The sequence below is a fragment of the Nuphar pumila genome, chromosome 12 (genome assembly GCF_984573655.1).
Source record: "Nuphar pumila chromosome 12, dmNupPumi1.hap1.1, whole genome shotgun sequence".
Classification (NCBI taxonomy): Eukaryota; Viridiplantae; Streptophyta; class Magnoliopsida; order Nymphaeales; family Nymphaeaceae; genus Nuphar; species Nuphar pumila.
This window is the reverse complement of record NC_143260.1, coordinates 100,457,237-100,481,050: the sequence shown is the minus strand read 5'-3', so window position 1 is coordinate 100,481,050 and position 23,814 is coordinate 100,457,237. Positions and strand designations below refer to the sequence as shown.

The 23,814-nt window shown below is 38.6% G+C and overlaps 2 protein-coding genes across 2 annotated transcripts; both read right to left on the bottom strand.

Moving 5' to 3' along the window:
• Positions 1–744: 744 nt before the first annotated feature.
• Positions 745–3,876, bottom strand: LOC149821317 (heat shock cognate 70 kDa protein 2-like). Its single transcript, XM_089982637.1, has 2 exons — positions 3,554–3,876; positions 745–2,725 (listed from the first exon to the last, which is right to left on the bottom strand). Exons 1-2 carry the CDS (start codon positions 3,765–3,767, stop codon positions 993–995), a joined length of 1,947 nt encoding a protein of 648 aa, XP_089838763.1. The 5' UTR covers positions 3,768–3,876; the 3' UTR covers positions 745–992.
• An 8,314-nt stretch (positions 3,877–12,190) lies between these two features.
• LOC149821316 (uncharacterized) lies at positions 12,191–13,239 on the bottom strand. Its single transcript, XM_089983622.1, has one exon. The coding sequence runs from the start codon at positions 12,697–12,699 to the stop codon at positions 12,352–12,354; it is 348 nt and encodes a 115-aa protein (XP_089839748.1). The 5' UTR covers positions 12,700–13,239; the 3' UTR covers positions 12,191–12,351.
• Between the last annotated feature and the right edge of the window lie 10,575 nt (positions 13,240–23,814).

The window sequence follows — 23,814 nt, the reverse complement described above, 5'->3', positions numbered from 1 at the left end:
AATCCCAATTCGAACTTGTTTAGCTTTCTCTGTAAAAAAAAAAAAAGACTTAGCAAATATTTTTTTTAATAAACTTGACGTTGATATGATCAAGGTGATCTGTTTTGGGATGGACTGATTCAGACATATGAATGAAATTTGACCCATGGGCGAAGCAAGGCTGTCTAGGGACCCCACTTGTTTTTTTCCTGTGTTTTTCTATTTCCATCATATAGTGTGTGTTAGGATGCATTGCATTGATTTTATGGTATATGATTATTTATTTAAAATAATAATTGAATTACAGCTAATGCACTGATTTAGCTTGTGAATTTGTTCTTGATCAATGCATAGGCTATATGATATAGCCGATACGAATGGCAAATGATAAGTGGCCGATATATTAATTTGCGACTATGATATTCATTTAGTACTTGTGTTTCATGTGTGTGACAGAACGAAAGTAACAAAAGTAGGAGACGTCAGCTTAAATTTGAGTATTTACAAAAGCTGATTAAATTATGAGTTATTTACCGAAAGCAGTGAAATATTTTGATTATTATAGTTAGATATCCGATATATCTGAATACTTCTCAAATACCTGCCTGAAATATAAATAACGTCTTTCTTTTTCTGATGAAATAACTCATGTACATTAATTAAATAAATCAACGAGTGGGTTTTATCCATTCAGTTAAACAGGATTCGGTTCCCAGAACCGACCCGCTTGCACCCTACCAAGTATCACAGCGAAAAAACTGCAGATAGGCCCAAGTACACATCAATTATAGTCCACCGACACAAAGAACTGCGACACAGTCTGGACCTCTTTCAACATCATAATGTAAGTAGAAAAAGCTACATGTAAACAAAGCAAAAACACAATTAACCATGAAAAAAAGAAACAGTCTCGGTCCAAAATCCAAATACAAATCCCTCCTGGACAATTAAACAAAACCAGGAGAACAAAACCAAATGGAGGTCATCCCCCCTCACTTCCAAACGGAGCTCCTTCAGTCGACCTCCTCGATCTTGGGACCAGCACCAGCACCACCAGCAGACGGACCGTCCTCATCCATGCCACCGGCCATGTCAGCCCCAGCACCCTGGTACATCTTCGCAATGATGGGGTTGCAAATGCTCTCAAGCTCCTTCATCTTGTCCTCAAACTCGTCCGCCTCAGCGAGCTGGTTGCTGTCCAGCCACTGGATCGCCTGCTCGATTGCATCCTCGATCTTCTTCTTGTCGGCCGGAGCTAGCTTGGCGCCGATCTTCTCGTCCTTGACGGTGTTCCTCATATTGTATGCATAGTTCTCCAATGCATTCTTTGCTTCCACCTTCTTCTTGTGCTCCTCGTCCTCAGACTTGTACTTCTCGGCGTCCTGAACCATCTTCTCGATCTCATCCTTGCTCAACCGTCCCTTATCGTTGGTGATGGTGATCTTGTTCTTCTGCCCTGTAGTCTTGTCCTCGGCAGAAACGTTCAAGATGCCATTGGCATCAATGTCGAAGCAGACACTGATCTGAGGAACACCACGAGGGGCGGGAGGGATGCCGGAGAGCTCAAATTTTCCGAGCATATTGTTGTCACGGGTCCTCGTTCTCTCTCCCTCATAAACCTGGATCAACACACCGGGCTGGTTGTCGGAGTAGGTAGAGAACACCTGCTCCTTCTTGGTTGGAATGGTGGTGTTCCTGGGAATCAAGACGGTCATGACTCCACCAGCTGTCTCGAGACCGAGGGACAGAGGGGTGACATCGAGAAGAAGCAGGTCCTGCACCTTCTCGTTGCCCTCTCCGCTCAAGATGGCGGCCTGGACGGCAGCACCGTAGGCTACGGCCTCGTCAGGGTTGATGCTCTTGCAGAGCTCCTTCCCATTGAAGAAGTCCTGCAACAACTGCTGCACCTTGGGAATCCTAGTCGATCCACCAACAAGAACAACGTCGTGGATAGAGCTCTTGTCCATCTTGGCATCCCTCAAGCACTTCTCGACGGGCTCCATGCACTTTTTGAAGAGGTCCATGTTGAGCTCCTCGAACCTAGCACGAGTGATGGTGGAGTAGAAATCGATTCCTTCATAGAGAGAATCGATCTCGATGGTGGTCTGGGCGGTGGATGAGAGGGTACGCTTAGCCCTCTCGCAGGATGTCCTCAGACGCCTGAGAGACCTGGGGTTGCCGGTAATATCCTTCTTATGCTTTCTCTTGAACTCCTGAACAAAGTGGTTTACCATGCGGTTGTCGAAGTCCTCACCACCAAGATGGGTGTCTCCGGCCGTGGATTTGACCTCGAAGATACCCTCTTCGATGGTGAGAAGAGAGACATCAAAGGTCCCGCCGCCGAGATCGAAGATGAGGATGTTCTTCTCGCCCGCACTTCCGGCCTTCTTGTCGAGACCGTAGGCGATAGCAGCGGCGGTAGGCTCGTTGATGATACGCATCACGTTCAAGCCAGCGATGACACCGGCATCCTTGGTGGCCTGGCGTTGAGAGTCGTTGAAGTAGGCGGGGACGGTGACGACGGCGTTCTTGATTGTGACGCCAAGGTAGGCCTCGGCGATTTCACGCATCTTCATGAGAACCATCGAGGAGATCTCCTCGGCGGAGAACTGCTTATCCTCGCCCTTGTGCTGCACCACGATCATTGGCTTGTCGCCCGGGCCTGCGATCAGCTTGAAGGGCCACAGCTTGACGTCGCCCTGTACAGTGGCATCGCTGAAGCGCCTGCCTATCAGACGCTTGGCATCTGCAACACCAGAAACGCGTGAGTCTAAAATTCGTTTAAACGAGGCGAAAAAAATAACCTCTCGTAACAGAATAAAAAAATAAAACCAAATTTAGAATTTTTTCGTGCCAAACGACGAAGTTCAATTTTCCACATCTCCGTCATGTAGAAAACACACAAATTAACAAAGTAAAACTCGAAAAAACACGCCAAATAGCAAATCGAAAGGGCGACAACGAAAAGGCCACCAGATGAAAGATCAGAGAAATCAAATTCATGATTGTGAAAGTTTAGAATAGGAAAACCTAGTAAAAATATAGGGTTGGTGAATCGATGAAAAAAAACCGCAAGACACTGCTTGACTTCCACTGGATTATCTTAAAAATTTATCCGACGAAAAGAAAGAAAAGCTAATAGGCAAATCCAAGCAGAAAAATATGTTTTGGTATGGAAAGGCAAAATCGTCTCAGTACTGTTTCTAGATGCAAACTACAAATGTCAACTACCAAAAACGAAAAGTAGGAAGATGGATCGGTCACATATACAAGATCTACTTCAAACTACAGCAAAAGAGCGGGTCTAGGAGGCAACAGAGCCTTAAAAGGACCCTTATAACTAACAAGAAACCTGTTTTTGCGGCAAAATATACCGGAAAAGCATGGGCAAAATCCCAAATCAACATCAAGACAGCAAAATCAAAAATCACAAAAAAATACACCGAAATGGCAGAAATCCATCCAAAAAACGCGCCTAGAATCTCAAAACGCTCGCAAAATACGCCTAAAATCTTCGATCTGTCAGAACACGAAAGATCCAAACGAGAAAGAAGGAAAGAACGGAGCAACTCACCGAAGACGGTGTTCGTCGGGTTCATCGCGACCTGGTTCTTCGCGGCATCGCCGATGAGCCGCTCTGTATCTGTGAAGGCGACGTAGGAGGGGGTCGTCCTGTTACCCTGATCGTTGGCGATGATCTCGACCCGATCGTGCTGCCACACTCCCACGCAGGAGTACGTCGTCCCGAGATCGATGCCGATTGCCGGGCCATCGCCTTTTCCGGCCATTACCTCGTCAGAGAAACTACTCGGAGATCGGAGAAACAGGAGTCAAGGAAGATAGTACGCGTCAAAGAGCCGCAGCTAGAAAGATAGAAGGAAAGAGAGTCTACACAATGGGGAAAGGGCGGACAGGAGAACCCTAATATTGTGTTTTCCCACCTTCCAGAATGTTCGAATCCTCACCAAATAGCCGTCCGATTGAGCATAGATGGACGGCTCACGTGCGGGGCTCGATGATTCCTTACCCAACTCGTTCCCTCCAGCTATTTCGAGAAGCGTCCGGTGGCTTGGCATGAGAGGTGGGTATCTGCAAAACAGAGCCTTAATGTTCATGTTTATTACGATAATGCTACCCATGTCCGCCAACCGGATTCGAGTCGGAACCAACTCGGAGAATACCGGCTCTTGAGTTGGTCGTCACATGGATCGGATCTCTAACTGATCCGGACCGGGATCCGAGATGCTGAGTTTAGCCCATGATTCTAACATCCTTTATCAAAACAAGAAGGATGGCCAGCCAAAGTGGTTAGGTTCGGAGCTTTAGGGATTGGATCCGTTAATGTAGATTTTTTCGTGAAGATCTCTGCGCCCGATCGAGTCGATCAGATCCAGATCTGAGCATTACATGGATCACATTTGCTCAACTCAGAAATGGGTCTGATAGTTGAATCCAGATCCAAAACGCTTTCTGATTGGATCCAATCCCTCTGCTCCATGTTCAAATACAGTGGATCCGCATCAGGCCTTCTTTAGATTCAGACTCAGGTTCAAAATGACATATTTTGCTGGATTAAGATTGGGCTCCAAATCAACTTCTATTCGATTGTACTTTTTACCTGTGAAACACATGTTTTAGGCTTATTTTTAAGGGATCTAACTGTATCGAATGAAATCTGGATCTAAATTCAACTCCTACTTGAAATATAATTTTAGGGCTGCAAACAGATCGGATACCACTGGATCTTTGAGATCCAAATTTGAATCTGAGATATACAATGTAGACCTGAATCTGATTCAGATCTCATATGATGGGGTTGAATCTGGATCTGAAATATATTTGGTAATGCTATACCTGAAAAAAAAATAAGCTCTTTACATTAAATAAAATGAATCTGGATCAAGATCCAAATTAAATCCGACACAAAATATTGAACAGAAAGCAATCTGACCTAAATCCCTATTTGGGTCATACTATAAGGATCCAAATCTAGAAATAATAGGTTAGATTCAGATCGAATATCTAATCATATCCAATCCATCATAAAAAATAGTTACGGATTTTCGGGTCACTCATTAATAAATTGTGTGTGTATAAGGTCAGAGTGGGCTCCACGGACTACCATCATAATTCATCCTGATGCCGTTCATCTCATATCTCATCCACAATGCCATGAATGAACCTATGTTTTCAGCCGTCCATTTGGCAAACTCTAGATGCCGTTCATCCAAGGCATCAACAGATCTAAAGAAAAATTTGAGACCCCAACTATAGACTTTGGATGTCATTAATGAGTTAAAATAATTATAATAATACTAATAATAATAAAGAGGCAGGAAAAAATGGTTATCTGGAACTTTCTAGATGGAGTTGTTAGCTCCTTAAATATGGACAGGCATTTACTGTCATGCCCAATGTTGTCAGTGTTTCCGACCTGTATCGTTTGGCCAACGATTCAGGTGAATCGGCAGATACCGATTCTTAAGTGAATTATTCTAAATAGCCGATTACAATATTATTACAATAATTAAAAAATATTACGTGTCATGACACGTGTTAAAGTCATTAAAATATTATTAACAAATTAATTTAAACTATTTTTACATTTATTAATAAATAGCCGATTCAGGTAAGCTGGGATTGATTTTCTGGCGATACGATACGTATTTAGGCCGAAGCGCACCGATAACGACAACACTGGTCATGCCAATTACTTCAACATCTTCATTGACCTCTTAAGGCATACTCGTGGAACTTCTCTCGCCACACAATTCAATTGGCTATTTGAGAACCAAAGATTCCGATAGTCACCAATCCGCTGGTCTGGTAGGAGCAGTTAGTGCATGTCACCTTGTGGTTGGAATGTCAAGTTCAAAACCCAATATCCGCTATTGAGCTCCATAGCACTGGCCGTATCAGAGGGAGGCAAGGTTTGGCAACAGACATTTTGTGTGCAATGTGATTGCACCTGCTCAGCCCTTGGCTTACAGTCTGGAAGAAGATCAGGTCATGTTGAACATTGAGTGTTTTTTGCTCATGCCGACATCATGGCCATCCGATTTGCATTTTAAAAGGCTCAAAAGTCAACAAAACCACGTGGCATTCATCCAAAATGCAAACAGACGGCCACGATGTCGGCATGCACAAAAATACTCATGTTCAGCATGACCTGATCTGCTTCCGAATTGGACAAGTGTGGGCAACCTACGGAAGCATCACTTTTTTTTAGAGTACAAATACATTTCACATGATCATTGCTCCTTTCCCACCAGGGTGATGCGATTGCCCCATGAATTTCATGTGAAAACCATGAAACTCATGTGAAAACCATGAATTTCCCACCTATGGACCTCATGGTTTTCATATGAAACTCATGGTCTCATGTGAAAACCACAATTACATTTGGACATGATCCCTAAGGGTATGTTTGATGGCTTATCCAGGATTGGATGAAATGAACAAAAAATATGGGACATAACACCGGTTGTATTTGTTCCCTAACAACTGTATTAAGTTCAACGTTTGTTTGGACAGTACTCAGATATTGTGTTCTAAATGTTTGTTGTTTGATGGTGATGTGCAGAGAACATAGACAGTCATGAATAATTGGTAGGATTAATTCATTTTTTATCGCATGACCCGATCCACCCAACCATATGAGTGTTATAACAATTTATTATGGATTTTAACGTCGGATATAGATATCGGATTGAATCTAAAAACTAAAAAATGTTTAAAATTTGGATGAAGCCATTTTCATGAATCGCGAGCCACAAAAATAGAATTATTAATATTTTTGTGGATCACCGTTTATGAAAATGACTTCATCCAAAAAACTATGGAACACAAGAATGGCGTGTGAATTCTATTTAATAATGTATCTTTTACATGTATAAATCATTGTAATATGTATCATTCACACTTAAAGCGTACAAAGCTACAATTTTGATACCGTAGGTAAATCGTCGTTGCTTAGTGCTTATACAATTAGTGAAAATCGTTGTCTCATCTGGCCTTCTCATGTACAAATTGTTATACATATACTGTAGTTGAATCGCTGCGCAAAAACCATACTTTGTAGTTGAAAAACTATTTGCCTAATCATCGATATACTTCATGACAAATATGCTACAATCGTGTGTCCTGTTGACAAGAATGCTTGTTTACAGATGTGAGGAAGGGCCTCTACCCCCATTCGGTATCGTCCATTCACTCAGTATATGTAATGTATCACAAATCACGGTTGTAGTAACATACTACTGATTTGTGAGATATTGTTTTGTTTGTTAATATCGATTTGTAAGTTATGATGTTGAATTCTTGTATCGATTTGTAATATATTTTGTCATATGTATATCGATTTGTAAGATATTATGTGTTTTGTAGGATCGATTTGTAAGCTATTATGTTAAATTTTCGTATCAATTTGTAATATATTATATGGTATGTATATCGATAGTAAGATATTATGTGTTTTCTAGTATCGATTTGTAAGATGTTATACCATGTAGTTTCCTATCGCGATCTACACAATGACGTCTATGTCGGCCACAACTGGATGAAAATCGCAATGTGTATGAGTACAAATCACAATAAAAGTGCACAGACAAATTGTTGTCTCATCTAGCCTACAAATATACACATCGTTGTACAACCCAATCCAATCACTCCCCCACCTAAAAACCCACAAATACAAATCGATGTGAAATTCAATAAAAAAAATTAAGGTAAATTTGAAGTGATTTACAACATGATACCGATTTACGTTTTATAGAGAAACAATATTTTAGTAACAGTTGCAAATTGCTGAGTAAATCACAATATTATATATCAATATCGTATACAAAGACAAACAAAGATATATCATTGTCGTGGTAGCTTCTTAAATACAAATCAATGTTATTTACAACCATATTTATTTACCAAAAATATTAGTATCTAGTGACAATACATCATGACCAATGGTTTGGCCATGAAACGATTTACACAATGACTGATTAATTAATAGTCAAAAAGAAAAATAATAAACAAAGCCACACGATGTATAGACTTAGTAAAGTACAAATCGAGAATAACTTTTCTAGTAAAAACAATAACTCAATTTATATCGTTGAAGTAAAACCCAAAATCCTTAAACCTAAAACCTAAACCCCAAACCCCAAAACCTAAACCCTAAACCTTAAACCCCAATCCCTACAACATAAAACTCAAAAACCTAAACCCTAAACCCCAATCCTTACAACATAAAACCCAAAAACCTAAATCCTAAACCCTAAACCCAAAACCCGAAACCCTAAACCCTAAATCCTAAACCTTAAACATCGTGTCGATTTATTCTTTAGTAAGTCTAAACATCGTGTCGATTTGTTTATTGTTTTTACTTTTCGACTTTTATGAATCAGTCATTGTGTAAATCACGATACAATATATTGTTCACGTAGAAAACTCTCATAAAAGCAAATCGCGATACGATATCGTTCACATAGACAAAGCTCATAAACGCAAATCGGGATAGGATAAATCATTTCTGATTTATTTCTGTTGCTGTACATATCATGATAGAACACTTTTTCTATAAAACAATGTTAGAGATTTACAACTTTTACTTAAATAGTTATCAAGTTGTAAATCGATTTGTACTTTACTAAGTCTAAACATCGTGTCGATTTGTGTATACGTGTGTAAAACCCTATTCTATGTAAAACCCTAATATATATCTGTGTAAAACTCTATTCTATGTAAAATCCTACCCGACCCGTTGTCCAGGTCTAAAACCCTAATCTATTTAACCTCTCTTTCTCTTTTCTGCGACAACACAACTTCTTCTTCTTCTTCTTTCTTGTATTTTTCTTTCTTCTTTGTTCTTCTGTGTTCCTTCTACCTGTGCTTGATAGATGTTGTTTGATACTGATAACGTTGTTGTTTCACACCATGAGAAAAGATCTGTATAATTTTCAATGAAGATTATGTTTGTTATTTTCTGTGTATGCATCGATATATTCATGACACATACGATTGTGGCATATTTGTTGTGAAATATATCAAAACTTACGCAGCATATAGCGACCATAATCATCTTCAATCATTGTCGTCATACCGAAGCAAACACAATTTTTCTACATGATAAACAGATGGTGATGCTGAGGTCCATCTATTTAATCTATTCTTACTGTCGGACCCTCCATTGTTCGCAAACCATACTTTGCAGTTGATAAAATATCTGCCTAATCTTTGATATACTTCATGACAAATATGTAGCCCATCGGCTCCTTCAAGGGGATAGTGCCTGAGCTGAAGTTGGTGAAGCATATTCTCAAGAGTGCACCATTGCTAGAGTCTCTAAGAATCAACCTCAGTCCGAGGAAAATGGTGCAGTGGGTTGCCATTACTAATGATCTCATTTTCTTGGAGAGGATAGATCCTCAGCTGCACATAGAATCGCTTTGTAATAGAAAATGAACTCGATGATGAACAATATGGATGTTTTGGTGATCTTTTCTATAAAAATGAGAGTCTCTAAAAGATAGATATGCGTTTGACGAAAATGTCCTCCCATAAATAGCTTTCCATATTCTCGCACCTGGATTGCATTCGAAGCCTAAAGCCTAAACCCTAAAGTTCTCCATGATCCACCCAGAGATCCTTCAAGTAGCTTTTATACGTTTGGAGGAACACATGGGAACAAGTCTATGCATAATCAAGAGGTACAAATGTGCTGGAAAAAAAAAACTTACAAAAAGATAAGAACCTCCATTAGTAGATAGATTTGCCTTCTATCATTCCCAGTGACTAGCGAAGGCCACTCAGTAAACTGAAGGTGCTGCTGCTGATGATGATGTTTGTTTCGAAGCACATCACTATTTGGACATGAGGTTGATGATGATGTTTGTTTTCTTTGATGATGATCATTGTAATGTGGTTGTAATGTATCGTTAAAGTTAACTCGATTTATAGTTTACTAAGTCTAAACATCGTGTCGATTTGTTTATTGTATTTTCCTTTCCGCCTTTTATGAATCAGTCATTGTGTAAATCGCAGTAAGACATGTTGTTCACATATACAAAGCTCATAAAATTAATTCGCGAAAGGACAATCGGTATCAAGCAAATTGCTATAGCAAGTATCATTACAGTGAAATCGATTTGCTACTAAGTCAAGATTTATAGTTTACTAAGTCTAAACACCGTGTCGATTTGTTTATTATTTTTCTTTTTCGCCTTTTATGAATCAACCATTATGTGAATTGTGATAGGACATATCGTTCACATAGACATTGCTCATAAAAGCAAATCGCTAGAGGAAAAATATTATTATATTATGAAATTTAAAGAATTATGGTTCTAAGTCGATTTGTATTTATTCACCTTTTATCAGTCAGTGTAAATCTCGACAAGACAAATCATTGTACATATAATGTATCTGAATCGTTATACCAGATATTGTCCCAAAGCGATTTACACAATAATGTCTGTATCTTTGAAGTTAACTTGATTTGTTCTTTACTAAGTCTAAACATCGTGTCCATTTATTTAAATTTTTTTCATGCCATTTATGAATCAGTCATTTTGTAAATCGCGATGAAACATATTGTTCTCTTAGACAAAGCTCGTAAAAATAGATCGCAATAGGATATTCAAATGGATTTAGTTCGATTATTTGGTGGGTTTTTGTGGCATGGCTGTACATATCATGATGTAGCAAATCACGATAGTACGTAGTCTTTATACGTACAAATCGCTTGTTGTAGAAATTTAGCCTTTATAAGTACATATCATTGAAATGTTTGGCTTTCGTAAGAACAAATCATGCTAACTATTTTTCGACGCCTAGAAGGTGGATAGGTACAAATCGATTTGTTTCACTATGAAAATAAGTGTTATTTAGCATGAATAGTACAACCAGTTGTAAGATTTAGCATTCAGATTTATAAATCGATTTGTTTGCATAACGAAACCTTATACGAAACTCACTGAAATGATACGAGTTTTTGTAATCCGACAGTGAAAGAGAAACACCCAGAAGGTAGACACAGCCGATAGTGGCAACGATGCTGCCACTGTACAGACAACGACAAAAGATGCTCCGACAGCAGCAGACGATGACAAAGGTTTCTCCAATGATAACAGACGACGACAAAAGTTGCTCCGATGGTAGCAAACGACGACAAAGGGTGCTCTGGTGGCAGCAGACGGTGACAAACAGTGTGTCATCAAAGGGAGCTCTTGTTACTGCAGATGGTGCAAAAGTTTATTGCTTAGGGCAAAAACGAAATGTTTGAACTTTGAATAGTTAACATCATCCTCGACTTTCTGGATAAAAGATATTTTTGTTATTTTTTTGAATCGTCGTTTCGCTTTTCTAGATAAAAGGCATTTTTGTCTTTTTCTTAAATCATCGTTTCATGAGGAGAATGATGAGAAAGGGTAGTTAAGTCTTTGCAACCACATCGAACTCTGATGCTAAGTAATGCAAACACACAGGGATACGTGCCCCATGTGCTTATATACCTGGAGCTCATTTGGACCCAAACATGCCCTGTAGCAAACAATGCATTTTTGGGAGTAACAAGTAACCTGCTTTGCTCCCGCCCTAGTTATGAAAGAGGGTCTTTCCATAAGAAATGGCCCCAGAAAGCACTTTTACGAGCAGTTTGCATGTCACTGAAAACGGAGGCTTTTTGCATACGTTTTTGGGGCTATCTCAGCCCCATGACACATGGAGAAAGGGGAGTTCTTTTTCAACATTGGACCCCGCTTTCTACCGTAATGATTCCCTTTCGGGGGGGGGGGGGAGGGAGCCAGGTGCCATCACATGACACGCTTTTGCACGGCTGCTTTCTATCTGCTTTTGGGCTCAGTCAAAGATGGAGGGCAACGAGGTTGGTAATAGGCTGTAGAAGAGAGCTCTCTCTTCCGTAGAAAACAGAGACGCCCCCTTGGGGGATGCATGTGCGTGTGGCTAAAGAAGTGTGCGCGCAAAGGCTTCTGTGGAGTCTTCTTCTGTTGAAACTTTCCGCAGGGAGACAGTATGACAGCGTTTGGGCCCGCGGCAAAACAAACACAACGTCGTGCGTTTCCGCGGAAACTTGTCATGCAGACTCAACCTTACAGAACATGGCTACAAAACGATTTCACCACATGCTCAGTTTTAAAACAAGTCCATCGGCTATACTGCGCCACGTATATAAAGGTCTAACGCACACATGCATTTGCAACACCGAGCACAAGATGAGAGCCATCCCTAAAAGTCAAAACCCAATATTGTCACTGACCAAAGAACTCACGCACATTCCAGTAAAAATCCAACCGACGGAAAAGAGTCAGCTTCACAAATTCCAGCACCCGAAAAACCAGCCGGAGAGAGAGATAAGAGTCAAACGGCGGAGTCGCTGCGGAATCGGCCGGAATCTTCGGGTAAAACCTTCGGAGGAGGAGACGAGGGCGAGGCCCAGAGGACGATCGCGGCGAGGAGAACGCCGGAGAGATCAGCGACGACGTCCTTGACGGAGCCACCGCCGGAGGCCCAGAACCCCAGCTCGTCTCCGGCCTCCTTCGCGGCTCCGGCCGCCGTGGAAACGAGGCACCCAATCAGAACGCTCCGCCTCCGCAGGAGCGGGTGGCCGCGGCGTCGCGCGAGCTCCGAAGAGACGAGGGCGACGACGAAGCAGAAGAGGAGGTGGTAGAGCTTGTCCGGCGCGAGCCACTCGTCGTCCGCCTGCATCTTCCGGGCGTCCGATCGGAGCGAGGGTTTATCGACGAGGGATCTTCTCCCTCCGTTTCTAGGGTTTTAGAGATCGACGGCAGATCCGACGGCCGGAATTTGGAGATCAGTAACTGAACGGTTTCGGTTATTCTGGACCATGTGACTGAGTTTCGAAGACGGAGGAAAATGCCCTTAAGAATTTCGAAAATAACTGTCGCTCGTCCACTTTCTTCTCATTTAATTGTTGAGATTGTCGTTTCTGCGAGTTTTTATGGACGAAAACACCCTTATAAATTTCATAAAGGTCATGAAATTGGGGCCTTTGCGTGCTGGAATTACTTTTTGTGAGATGTTGAAGAATGAACGGGCTTTTTTGGGAAGTCAATATTCGTCTGCTTCAGCAGGAGTCATCTTGGTAAATTTATTTATTTTTGTTTTTGTTGTAGAAGCGTTGAATTTATCGTGAGAATTGCTGGATACGGTTGATTGTGCATTTTTTACAGGATTTTCTGATGATTTCTTAATGTTGAATATTCTTTTTTTAATTTTTGTTTTTTTAATGTTGGTGATAGTTTGATTCTTCTTCTCTAGTTGGCAATCTTTTGCTTTGGTTCTGAACTGCTTAGCTTTCTGTTTGTGGTCGGTTGGAATTTTAGTTCTCAGTTTGATGCTTGATGTTGTGTGTCGTTGTTGTAGTGTTATGGTTATTTTCTGTATCATCCAATCTTGACCGAAAACTTGGATTATGGGTATGTCATTCTCATGCCATTGGTGTTGAGAATTGCTGTGTAAAATAGTTATTACATTGATGAATTTCATTCTACTCTGGTACTAACCATAAGGTAGGCGCAGTCTCCTTGAGGTTATCATACTGTAAAGTGTAAAGCCTAAATGGTTTAAATGTGTATTGCTAAAGCTGCATTTTTCTCTTATTTAAAGAGCTCAAGGGTGATTAATGGATAACGAAGTAGAAAGAGAATAATGAGTGGCGACAACTTAATCTAATACCTATTCATAAGAAAGATTGGATTGTATTCTAATATATTGGTATGAATCGGTAGAATGAATGAAAGTTTAAAGAAGATTGTTTTATTCTCAGTCTTAAGTTGTTATTACTGGTATCCTTTGTGCTGCTGCGACAGAGCATGTTATAATCTTAGTCTAGTTTTGGAGTGTAATATGAGTTTGGAATGTGATACGAGGAATTTTGATGTTAAGGTGAAACATGAGTTTGGCACATGGCTAGGGGTGATGAAAGTGCAGAAGCTTCCAATGATGGTGTTCTTTGTATGGCAGGAAAACAAGATGCTGGCCAATGGAATATCTATTTAGGCGTGGACTTGGGGGTGTTTTTAGGAGAAATGTGGATTCCAAAAAAGACAGATACAAAGTATCTCCTCTCTAGGAGAAGCTTGCACAGAATCATTTTTAATCTCTTCAAGTTACTCCTTAAAATCCCAAATCCATTTTTAATGTTCATCTTCCATTCCTCTACATATTTTGAACACACACTTCATGACTCCAAATCTACCCGTGTATAGGATCATGGCAATGTGGGATCAAAAGCAGGACACAATATATTTAAATTTTAAAAGGATTTACAAAGTGAGAAGTGAAAAGGGATCAATGCGGTATTTAAAATAGGTCAGCCTTTGAGGGGATAACACCTCTTTTTACTTGTCATTGACCTCCTATCCTTGATCCTTGGGATGTCAAATTTGATTGATGTTTGCAATTGAAATTCTTGTTAATGTGATTCGGTATAAAGTAGAATCATGCTCTGTAGGATTTGAACCAGTGACATCGGGTTTTGGAGACCCCCGAGCTCTAAACCTGAGTCAGTATTAGCTTGTTAACTAGTATATAAGTCAGGTAATACATACATCTTCCAATCCATGTTTGAGGAGGTGGTAGCGAAAGGAAGCCCTTAACCTCGGAAGAAACCAATTCCAGCTTGCCCTGCAGTAGGAAAAGCGAAACATGGGTAGGCATTGTAGCAAAGACGTCAAAAGTAGTGTAGGACTTGCTTTGCATAGACTACACATGGGTTGCACTCATAGTGGAGCAAAAATAATCTCACTCATTGCTAGGCTTCAGAAGTGAAAAAATAATGGATATAGTAGTGAAAAGGGTCCTTGGTGTTTTCTCCACTCTTAGAGACTTCACTGACTGTAGCGAAGGTTCTTGGTATCACCGTCTTATGTCTCGTCTGGAAAGACAATGGAGCAACTCCATTGTAGAGAAAGGCAAGCGTGGGAGACACACGATAGCAGCTGCCCTTAGAAAACTTGCAGTCGCTACTGCTCCACTAATGCTATGTACTCAACCAATCAGATTCAGCATTCACCAACTATAGTGCATCTGAGTGTTATTTTAAGAATTGTTAGATATATAAAAAATTCTATAACCAAAGGGCTATTTTTATCCTCTTCTTCCTCTTTATATTTAATTTTTTATATTGATGTAGATTGAGGAGGTAATCCTAATGATAAAGTCTCAACTACTGGTTTCTGTGTGTTTTTAAGAGACTCTTATATCTTGAAAGTGTAAGAAACCACAAGTCTTATATCATCCACCGAAGCTGAATATCGAGTCATTGCAACAACTATAAAAATTATCTAGTTGAGGAGTCTTCTCAAAGATATGGGCTTAGTCATATCTAGTCCTTCAAAGATGTGCTATGAGTTCTATCTTCATTGGAAGCAACCACACATTCGTTGAATGAACCAAGCATATAGAAATGGATTGTCACTATGTCTGAGAGAAATATTTGTGAGGAACTATTGAGTTTTTCTATGTGACTTCAGAATGTTAGCAGACAAACTTTTTTACTAAGGCCTTGCCTTCACCTCGTTTTGTATATCTTCTTGACAAACTTTCGGTGATCACACCATAAGTTTGAAGGGGAGTGTTAAATTATAGTATTGTTAATGTACTATGTATATATATATATATATGTATATATACATTATTCTTAATTTTATGTAAACTGAAATACCCAACAGGGGTATTTTAGTTTTTTCACATATGTAATAGATGTCGGCCCACTAGGGGCTGACTGATAAATTGTTTTCTTATTGTTATTTTTTTTTATTAATGTACTTTATAGCTGTTGGGCCAGTCCAACTAGACGTTGTATTGGTTCCAACGGCTATATTTATAGTTGGATCAGCACGTTGGACCAGCACGTTGGACCAGCCCATTTGTATTCTTGTGTGCCTATTTAAAGGCACACTCTCTCTTGTATTCAGTATGCTTTGCTAAGCATTTTTCTCAAGTGAATGTAATTATTATTTTTATCTCGTGCTTGCCCATACTGGCTCTTGTTTGCACTTGTACTTTTGTGACAGTTTGTGAGTTTGTTCTTATTTTTTCTGCTTGTTTCATTTCAATCTTTCCTCGGCGATGGTTGATAAGTTTCAACACATTATTAGAAACCTTGATTTTTCCTGTCTTGGGATCATACCATATAAAGCCTTTATAATTTTCAGCATATCCAAAAAATCTACAAACCCAGGGAGCACATGAAATTTGAGACCCAATCTGGATAAAGCCTGCTGAACCTTATGTTGAACTTCATGTTCCACCAATGCTAGTTGATCCATGATGCTCTTGATTTTATTGAACTAATCCAAGATTGACATGGATGAATCTTTCCTCAGAAGTTAAAGTTCTCTTTTCAAACACATCATCTTCACCTTTGAAATCTGAGAGTAGGTCTGGACCAGCTTGGCCTATAAATCTCTCATTGTGCAATCATTAGGAATTCCAATCAATGCCTCTTGAGAAAGAGTAGAGGTAATGTAGGCAACTAAGCCCTGGTCACACTTCATCAAACTAACAAACTCAGGATTTTAGATAGTTTTTGTTGACAGTACAACCCCTTTGTCATCCTTCTTTTCCTGCAAAATATATTACTGTGGGATGAAAATTGCTCAGTCCAAATGACTTGTGAGATCCTGACTCCTAATAAAAGGAATGACCTGTCTCTTCCATGTCAGACATTATTGAGCTTTTGAAAAATGAGTTGATTCAGAGAGTTGGCTGAAAGAGCTGATTTGAGAGAAACTTGAATCCATTCTAAAAAAGAAACAACCAAGAAAAGAAAGAATCCACACAAATTAAGTCTAAAGAATCATGGTAAAACTCACGGGCACTGCCAGGTAACAACCACGGGTACTACCAGGTAATCTGGTAACAGTCACGGGCACTACCAGGTAACGGGTGACGGTCATGGGTGCCACCAGGTAACTGAAAATCTTTCAGTATCTCAAGAATAAAATAGCAATAGATAAATAAATGACTCAAAAACTGATCTACTTTTTTTTTGTATTGCATATCCTTCAAAACCTCAACTAAAGCAGCAGCAACAACACAATCTTCGATCAGATACCCAAAAACAATTCAGAATATGATTAGATGCCCAATGAAGAATATGTACCATGAACACTATGACCAGTTAATCCATGGCAGAATTAAGGCAAAGAGATGAATATCAACAGGAAAACAAATAGAAACCCAATGCAAAACACTGAAGAAATAGGGGACGATTTTAAGAAGAAACTATTTTAAAAGGATATGAATGGATGATTTTAAGAAGACAAGATTAGATCATGCAATGATTGGGAATCTCAATAACAACAAGCAAAAAGAGAACAATGAGAAGGAGCAAAGAAGATTGGAGATAGACGAAAAGAATAGGAAGAAAGAAGGATTAGAAAAAGGAGAGAAACACCTTCAGGAGCTGATATATGAAGATCTCAATGGTCATTTAGATCGACGATAACCATTCCCATAATCTCACCTGCACTGATACCATGTGAGATTTAGTGATGTACCAGAAATATTCAGCAGCAAAGAGAAAGACAACACATAATTATTGGATCTGTATGGTTGCATGATTCCCAATGATGGATGGCGCCCTATTCCTTTCCATTATATATAAAAAACAAAAAAAGTTGCATGACAATAATACCCCTGCTAATATACAATGAGATCTTTTGCATATAGGGATAAATAATGAAAACACAATATTACAAACATGAATCGGGTATAGACCCAGATCCAAATCACGTCACATCCCAATAGCCATCACTTTGTCTGAGGCAACCAGATGCAGAGTCGCCAAATCATAGTTGATGAACTAGGCCATTTTACATGTTAACATACAGGTTGGCTGTTAATGTCCCTGTGATATCTGGATTAGGTGCTTAATACCTTTGATAATATTTTGGAAATTGATTCATATAGAATGTATATCCAACACTTTTATAAGTTTGTACATGCTTGTATATATGACTATCAGTGCAATAAATGACCTCCTAATTTGCAATTTTAAACCTGTTTCTTCCATCATGGAACCAGTAGTCCTGCAATTGCTGTCACACAATGAATTAGATTAGTAGGTAAACTTTTATGTCGGTCCATCATTCTAAGAGATATGTATGTATTTGATTGGTAGGTGACAAAATGTCCCGTTGATGACATGAAAGTGAATAACAATTACAATAGAATGCCACTAAGGGCTACAAGAGATCACAAACACACAAGGACCACTAAGGGGTCAAATACAATCTCACAAAGGAGACAATCACAGCATCACAATCTCACAACAAATACAATGTAAAATATAACTTTGTATATCACTTCAAATATGCTTATAAAAAGCATAAATTAATGTTAAAATGTAATCCTTAATGTACGTATATACGTATATATATATATATTCTCTTAATTACCCGAAAAGGATATTTCTGTAATTTTCTATTTTACGCATATTCCACTTGGAATATGATTGCATTTTTTATTCTTTTATTTTTTCTTTTCTTTTCTTTTTCTTTTTCATAGGTCGTGCCACCTAGGGAAGGCTCCCGAAAGAGTCATTGGGGAGCCTCCAACGGTCACAAATGTGACCGTTGGGGGCTCCCAACGACTCCTTTGGGAGCCCACCTAAGTGGCTCCTCTTGTGGTGTATAAATAGGGGACTTCCCCTTGTATATCTTCAAGCTTATGAGCTCAAGCTCTTCCTTTTCTTCTAATATATTGTGGCATTTCATGCCTTTGTGCATGTTCGAATTGTTTTATGCCTTTGTACATATTAGTGCAAGTGTTCTTTGAGTGCCTTTGTGCACATCTCTTGTGAGGGTTTAGTGCTTGTATGCGAATTGTCTCATTGAAGACAATTTTACATGGTATCAGAGCTTGGTTAAAGTTTGAAGATAGTGTGTTTCTTTGTTTTTTGGGTGCCTTAAAAAACGTACCTTTGACTTCTTAGAGATTGAAGTGGGGGCTTCACTTCATTATTTTAGAAGGGCCTTACGACAAGTAAGACTTAAAAATCTTATTGTGGTATGTATTTCTTCTTCCATCTTTCCTCTCTGATGGGTGAAAAAGAGTCTCATTTCTCTTTTGGATTTAAACTCAGTGTCTCCAATTATCATGTTTGGGCCGGAAACATGGAGACTCACATAAAAGGGAAAGGTCTTTGGGGTTATGTGCAAGGCACAATCTCAGAACCGAAACAAAAAATCACCTTGATGGAGAAAGGTGAAATTAAGATCCTTGAAGGGGAGGAAAGAACCAAAGCCCTTGAGGAATATTCGAAAAAGCATGATGAATGAGAAATGAAGAATTTCAAAATATTGTCTTGGATTTTTTCTTCCGTTGAGATCAAAATCAGCGCGAATATTATCAAATTTAAAAAGATTTCTCAAGCATGGGAATATCTTGAGAAAATGTATACTTCTAGGGACTTGTCCCATAAATATTATCTTCAAAAGAAGGCTCTAACTCTTCTTCAAGGTGAAATGACCATTAGAGAATATTTCGTCGAACCTTCTTCCATTTGGGACGAGCTTGCTATGCTCGAACCAAAATGGAGTGGAGAGACAATTGAACTTCGTCACAAACAATTAGAAGAAGATCGATTCTTCATTTTTTTGAATGGGCTAAGGCCCAAATTTGAGCAAATAAGGTCTTCTCTTTTGTCTTCTTTCACTCCTTCTCTTGAGGATGTTCTCACCAAATTAAGTGGGGAAGAAACCTGTTTGGGAATAAGTAAGCAAGGATCTAATGCACTTGCAGTTTCATCCAATTCCGAAGACAACAATGGGGTCAATGCGGTGTCTAGACCCAAAAACAATTTAAGAACCTATCGTCCCCCCTCATTTTAAAAATCAAAATCAATGAGGAAATGGTGGACAAGGTAGAAAAAATGATTATAGTAAAATTATTTGCCATTTTTGTAAAGAACCGGGGTATATGAAACCCCTTTGTCCCAAGTGGAAGAAGTTGTTAGCCATGACCACCACTTCTCAGCCGCAAAAGGAGGAGACCTCTTCAAGTGGAGCTCTTTCTCTAAACCAAATTGTGGAGGCTCTTCAACCGCTTCTCAAGGGAGCCATCTTGGAAGTCGCCGTGTCTTCCTTCTCTCCTCCAGGTAAAACTTCTTGGCTTTTGGATTCAGGTGTGTCTTTTCATATGTCTCCAAACATGTATTCTCTTTCCGAATATTCAAAAAATAGTTCTCCATCTTTTGTTTCTACTACGGATGAGACTTCTCTTGAAATTAAAGGAGTTGAAAATTTTGAAACTCAAAACTTTTTCATTCCTAAAATTAGATTTATACCAAAATTAAACTTGAACCTTTTCTCTGTTTGTCAACTCTCGGACCATGGATGTGATATTAAATCTTATTTTGATAAATGCTTAATACAGGATCGTCAGTCCGGGAAATTGATTGGGAAAGGCTATAGGTAGTGAGACTTATATTATATGGACTCTCTTCAAGTTCCTAAAACTTCTTTTTGTAATGTTGCCCAACATAAAGATATAAATGTTTGGCACAAAAGACTTGGTCATCTCAATATCACAAAGTTATCTTATTTACATTTTGCTAAGTTTTTTTGTAAAGATACATTCTCTTGTAATGATTGCATTCTTAGAAAAATGAGAAGTATCCCTTTTGAACAAAGATCCATGTTTACTTCTAAATCTTTTAAAATTGTTCATTCGGATGATTGGGGACCGACACCTGTAGTTTCAAAAGGAGGGTTTGCCTATTATATGATTTTTGTGGATGATTTTTCTAGGTACTCTTGGACATATTTTCTTAGACATAAGCATGAAGTTTTTTCATGCTTTAAATCATATCATGTAATGATAAAAAATCAGTTTAATAGTAACTTAAAAATATTTAAAACTGATTCTAGGGGAGAGTATCTCTCAAATGAATTCAAGAAGTATCTTGAAGATAGTGGTATTGTTCATCAAAGGTCATGTCCTAAAACCCCTCAACAAAATGGGTTGGCCGAAAGAAAACATAGGCATATCATTGAAACCACTCGAACTCTTCTTATAGCTCAAAATATTCCAAAAAACTTTTGGGCCGAAGCGGCTCTTGCATATGTCTATCTTATCAATCGTTTACCATCTAGAAATTTGGGTAAAATCTCTCCTTTTGAAACACTATATAAAAGGGAACCATATTATAACAGATTACGAATTTTTGGTTGCAAATGTTTTGTTCTTACAGATAAGAATGATAAACTTTCACCTAAAGCTATTCCCTGTGCCTTTTTTGGATATTTCGAGACTCAAAAAGGCTTTCGCTGTTACGATTTTAAAAATGATAAGTTATATGTTTCAAGAAATGTGACATTTTTGGAAAATGAGAGTGGTTTTGAAAGGAATGATTCTCATCACGAAAATGTTGACTATTCTTTCTTATTTGACCTATTATCCAGTAATGATGATATGTCTAGTGATGATGAAATATCATCAAACCATGATAATGACAATGAAGTAGATATTAATGACTTTAACTCATCTAGTACTCAAGAAGACAGAACAACAAATGACCCAATAACCTATTCGCGTAGAGATAGAAATACTTTCAGAAGTGCAATTGAGCAATATAGTGATTCTATTCCCATATATGATCCTAGACGATTTGAAAGAAATAGGAAGCCTCCAATAAGATTTGTCTCTTTTGACTCTTTTTCACCTAAATATAGAGCTTGTCTTAGTGTCATTTATTCTTATTTTGAACCAAGAAATTTTGAGGAAGCCAAAAACTGTGTTAAATGGCAAGAAGCTATGGAAAATGAACTCAAAGCACATGGGGATTTCAAACTCTACCTTCTGGAAAGAAAACTATAGGTTGTCGTTGGGTGTTTAAAGTTAAGACTAAGAGCGATGGATCTCTAGAAAGGTACAAAGCTCGCTTAGTCACGAAAGAGTATGGTCAAGAATCTGAAATTGATTATGAAGAGATATTTGCACCCGTAGCACGGATGGTTACAGTCAGATGTCTTATCACTATTGCATCTATTAAAAAATAGAATATTTTTCAAATGGATGTTAAAAATGCTTTTTTAAATGGTGACCTTGATGAAGAAGTTTATATGGATACTCCACCAGGTATGAAATTTCTTAAAGATAAAGTTCTTCATCTTCGGAAAGCTCTTTATGGATTAAAACAGGCTCCCAAAGCCTGGTATGACCGATTTCACAATGTAATGTTCGAAAATGGTTTTTCTTCATGTTATACAAATATTGCCTTATTTACCAGAAAATCCGATGCAGGTATTGTCATATTATTATTATATGTTGATGATATGTTAATAACAGGTGATGATGTCAAAGGAGTCAAGAACATTAAATCCGTCTTGACTTCGAAATTTGAAATGCCAGACTTTGGTTTTCTGACATATTCCTTGGGGATTGAGGTTGCTTACTCTCAACGTGGTTATTTTTTATCTCAAACTAAACTTGCTTGTGAGATTATTGACAGATCAGAAGTTTCAGATGACAAAATTTATGAAAATCTTGAAATAGTGGGCTCAAAAATGAAGATTGATGACGGAATTGTGCTCACAGATGCCACTCCTTACAGGCAACTGGTAGGTTCACTAATGTATCTTAGCATCACCAGGCCTGATATATCACATGCGATCCACATTGCCAGTCAGTTCCAACATGCTCATATATCCGTTCACATGAGTGTAGTTTTTCGCATCATCAGATACTTATAAGAGAGTATTTCTGTCCTCATCTTCAAAATTAAATTTAATTGCTTATACTGACTCTGATTGGGGAGGTGACCCGAATAACTGTCACTCCACCACTGCTTTCTGTGTTTTCTTAGGAGAATCGTTGGTTTCTTGGAGGTGCAAGAAGCAACGGAATGTCTCTTTGTCCTCCACCGAAGCCGAATATCGAGCCATGACATCCACAACCATGAAAATTGTATGGATTCAGTGACTTCTAGAAGACATGGGAGTCTATATTAAAGAGCCAACAAAGTTATGCTGCGACAACAAAAGTGCAATATATATTGCCAAGAATCATACCTTTCACGAACACACGAAGCATATAAAGATTGATTGTCACTATGTCTGGGAAGAATACTTAAAGAAGGTCATTGATCTCTCGTATCTGACGTTTGAATACCAACTGGTTGATTTCTAAGGCTCTTTGTTCGCCTATATTTAATTTTCTTTTTGTCAAACTTGCGGTTATCGCACTGTAAGTTTGAGGGGGGTGTTAAAATGTAATCTTTAATGTACGTATATATATATTCATATATATATATATATATATATATAGAGAGAGAGAGAGAGAGAGAGAGAGAGAGAGAGAGAGATACATATACATATATTGTGACACCCAAAAAATCCAGGAGTTGTAACTTTTAGAATAATTTAGAAAACATTTGAAATCATACGATTATCAGAGTTTAAATAGTAATTCAGCGGAAAATGATATTTTTAAAACAAGTCAATGGACCTTGGCCGCATTACAGTGTAAACTTTCCTTTGTCGAATTTCGCACAACCATTGAAATCAAATGGTTTAAAATTGCAGTTTCAATAATGAAGAATTTGTACATCAGATTTGCAACTCATTATATTTATTGAAACCAAAAAGAAGTTTATTATAACAGTTTTAGTAACTCAGGGTTTAATTAAAAGAGAATCTTTGAAAGACACTTTATACCAAATTTACCAACATGTCCTCAGGAGCGAAACGTCAGGAAAAAAGCTTTATCTTGATCTCATCACGCCATCGTGCCCTCGCAAGTTGTATCACCTATACACTACCTGCCCATGAATGAGTCAGTTTCACGAAAAAC